This window comes from Populus alba, chromosome 15, assembly GCF_005239225.2.
Source record: "Populus alba chromosome 15, ASM523922v2, whole genome shotgun sequence".
In the NCBI taxonomy this organism is placed as follows: domain Eukaryota; kingdom Viridiplantae; phylum Streptophyta; class Magnoliopsida; order Malpighiales; family Salicaceae; genus Populus; species Populus alba.
Genome location: NC_133298.1, coordinates 15,743,301 through 15,745,912, shown reverse-complemented (window position 1 = coordinate 15,745,912; position 2,612 = coordinate 15,743,301). Strand labels below are relative to the sequence as shown.

The following is a 2,612-nucleotide window of genomic DNA, read 5'->3' as shown; positions in this document are numbered from 1 at the left end:
TTTTTAATAGTAAATAAATACATAAAAGTTTATAAAGTGATTTTCATAAAACTATTTTTTCTATGCCTATATATTCATGACATTATAATAAATAATCTTTCATAAATTTCTAATTTTCTAAAGAAAGAACAAAAAGAAGAGGGAAAAAAGGCATTACTTTTATTTCCTTTTATTTGGCCACTCAAAAGTTAGAATTGTCGAGACCTATTTACTAGTTCCAAATTAAGGTTAAGTCATCTTGCTTTCTTTTTCTGAGATCAAACCAAGATTTCACCTACTCTTTGATGACTAGAGGTGGAAATCAATAAAGGCACGGGTGCTTTGTGTACCTGCCTCTTGCTTTTTTATACAGCTATATATATTGAAGGAAGTGCAGCTTCCTGCATCACCAAAAGTATTTTCTTCACCAACAAACAATGACTACCAAAGCGACTAGAGATGAGCCCCTCCCCGACTATGATAGCAGCTCCTCCTCCACCACTGTACCTGACTCTAGCCGGAGCTGGATGAGCAACCTCAGCTTCGGTAGCCGTCGAAGTTCTATCTCTATTTCTTCATCTGTAGCTGATAGTGCTTCAATCTGCAGCACTGCCCGGGTGAAGCCACACAAGGCTAACCAAGCCGCATGGCAGGCCATAAAGCGGGTACAAAGAGCAACAGGCCGGGTTGGTCTCGACCACTTTCGTCTCCTTCGCCGTTTAGGCAGTGGAGATATAGGCAATGTCTATCTTTGCCAGATAAGGAACCCTGTGGTGGGTTTGCCACAGTGCTTTTATGCCATGAAAGTGGTGGATAAGGAGGCACTCGCTATAAGGAACAAGCTGCAGAGAGCTGAGATGGAGAAAGAAATTCTGGGTATGCTTGATCATCCTTTTTTGCCTACACTTTACGCAGAGTTTGAGGCTTCTCATTACTCTTGCTTGGTTACTGAGTACTGTCCTGGTGGAGATTTGTATGCTGCAAGACAACGCCAGCCATGGAAGCGCTTTAGCATCTCATCTGCTAAGTAAGTAGTAATTTTTCTGGTTTTTCTTTCTCATTTTTCCTTAATGTAGCCTGTTGTCCTGATTATGATTATGATTATGATCATCGTCTACAGGTTTTATGCTGCCGAGACTCTCCTGGCCCTGGAATATCTACACATGATGGGAATTGTTTACAGAGATCTTAAACCGGAGAATGTTCTTGTCAGAGAAGACGGTCACATTATGCTCTCAGATTTTGATCTTTCTTTCAAATGTGATGTTGTCCCAAAGCTTTTAAGGTCTAAACCCAGCTTGGAAGCCATTGTTCGTCACAAGAATGAAAGCACTAGTTTCGCACCCTTAACCTTCTGCGCTACACCTATACACCCTGTCCTATCTTGTTTCTCATCTTCCAACAAGAAAAGGAAACCCAGAATCACAACTACAATCAGAGAACGAATTGATGGCCAGGGTTATGACGAAGATGTAGTTGACACAGAATTGGTAGCCGAGCCCATCAGCGCTAGATCAAAGTCCTTCGTTGGGACCCACGAGTATTTAGCACCAGAGGTGATATCAGGGCAGGGCCATGGAAGCGCGGTGGATTGGTGGACTCTTGGGGTGTTCTTGTACGAGATGTTATATGGAAGAACACCCTTCAAAGGTGAAAACAACGAAAAAACCTTGATCAACATACTTAAACAGCCCTTAACCTTTCCAAGAATAGGTGTAAACAGCAGCAAAGAATTCGAAGAGATGGTGAAACTTCAAGACCTTGTAGGCAAGCTTCTAGTGAAGAATCCCAAAAGGAGAATCGGGAGCTTAAAGGGGTCTGTTGAGATCAAGAGGCATGATTTCTTCAAAGGTGTGAACTGGGCTTTGATCAGGTCAATCAAGCCACCGGAGTCTCCTAGTGATCTTTGCAGGTTCAGGAGTAGAGCTCACATACCAATGTTGAGCAAGAAAGAGAGACAAGAACCATATCAGATCCCTAGTCATTTTGAATACTTCTAAGTTCTTCAAATTGTAGATTAAAACCAAAATTATCAATGTATAACAGCAAGCCAAGGAAATTATTTCCTGCGTATTTGTTAGGAACGAGACACTTTATTAGCAGTAGCCCTTCTAAATATAATTAATGCAGTAAAACCTTTGAATTTATGAATTTGTTCTGCTAACACTTGCTTTTGTGTCGATCACTTTCTCTCTTCGTAAATGCCACTAAATAATGTCTTTGCTTGCGTGTAAAAGAAGAGGATCTCATAATTGTTCCAGTGTGATTCTCATGACAAGTCCAGAAACCCATATGGCGATAATAATTGCACTTCTTCCTCACAATGATGGTAAATATAATTTAATTAAATAAAGTAAGGATAAAAACATGGCCATTTTTCTCATCAGCTTTTTGACTGCCATTTCTACGCATGTTTCTGTACAATATCGATGCCATTGATTGACTGCCTTTACTATCAATTTGATGCTTTGAGTATCTCTCTCTCTTCCATTGCTCCTTTCACGGTCTTATCATAACCTTCCATCTATTATGTTGCCATGGTGGAGGCTTTAAGGTGTGTTTGGCAATGATGTTTTATTTTTCACCCGATCATCATAGAGAGAGAGAGAATGTTTGGTTAGTTTATAGCTCTT

General features: G+C 40.3%; 1 protein-coding gene across 1 annotated transcript; it reads left to right on the top strand.

Moving 5' to 3' along the window:
- The first annotated feature begins 295 nt into the window (after nucleotides 1-295).
- On the top strand, nucleotides 296-2,337 carry LOC118057590 (protein kinase PINOID 2). The gene is made up of 2 exons (XM_035070218.2): nucleotides 296-1,006; nucleotides 1,100-2,337. Exons 1-2 carry the CDS (start codon nucleotides 417-419, stop codon nucleotides 1,977-1,979), a joined length of 1,470 nt encoding a protein of 489 aa, XP_034926109.1. The 5' UTR covers nucleotides 296-416; the 3' UTR covers nucleotides 1,980-2,337.
- The last annotated feature ends 275 nt before the right edge of the window (nucleotides 2,338-2,612 follow it).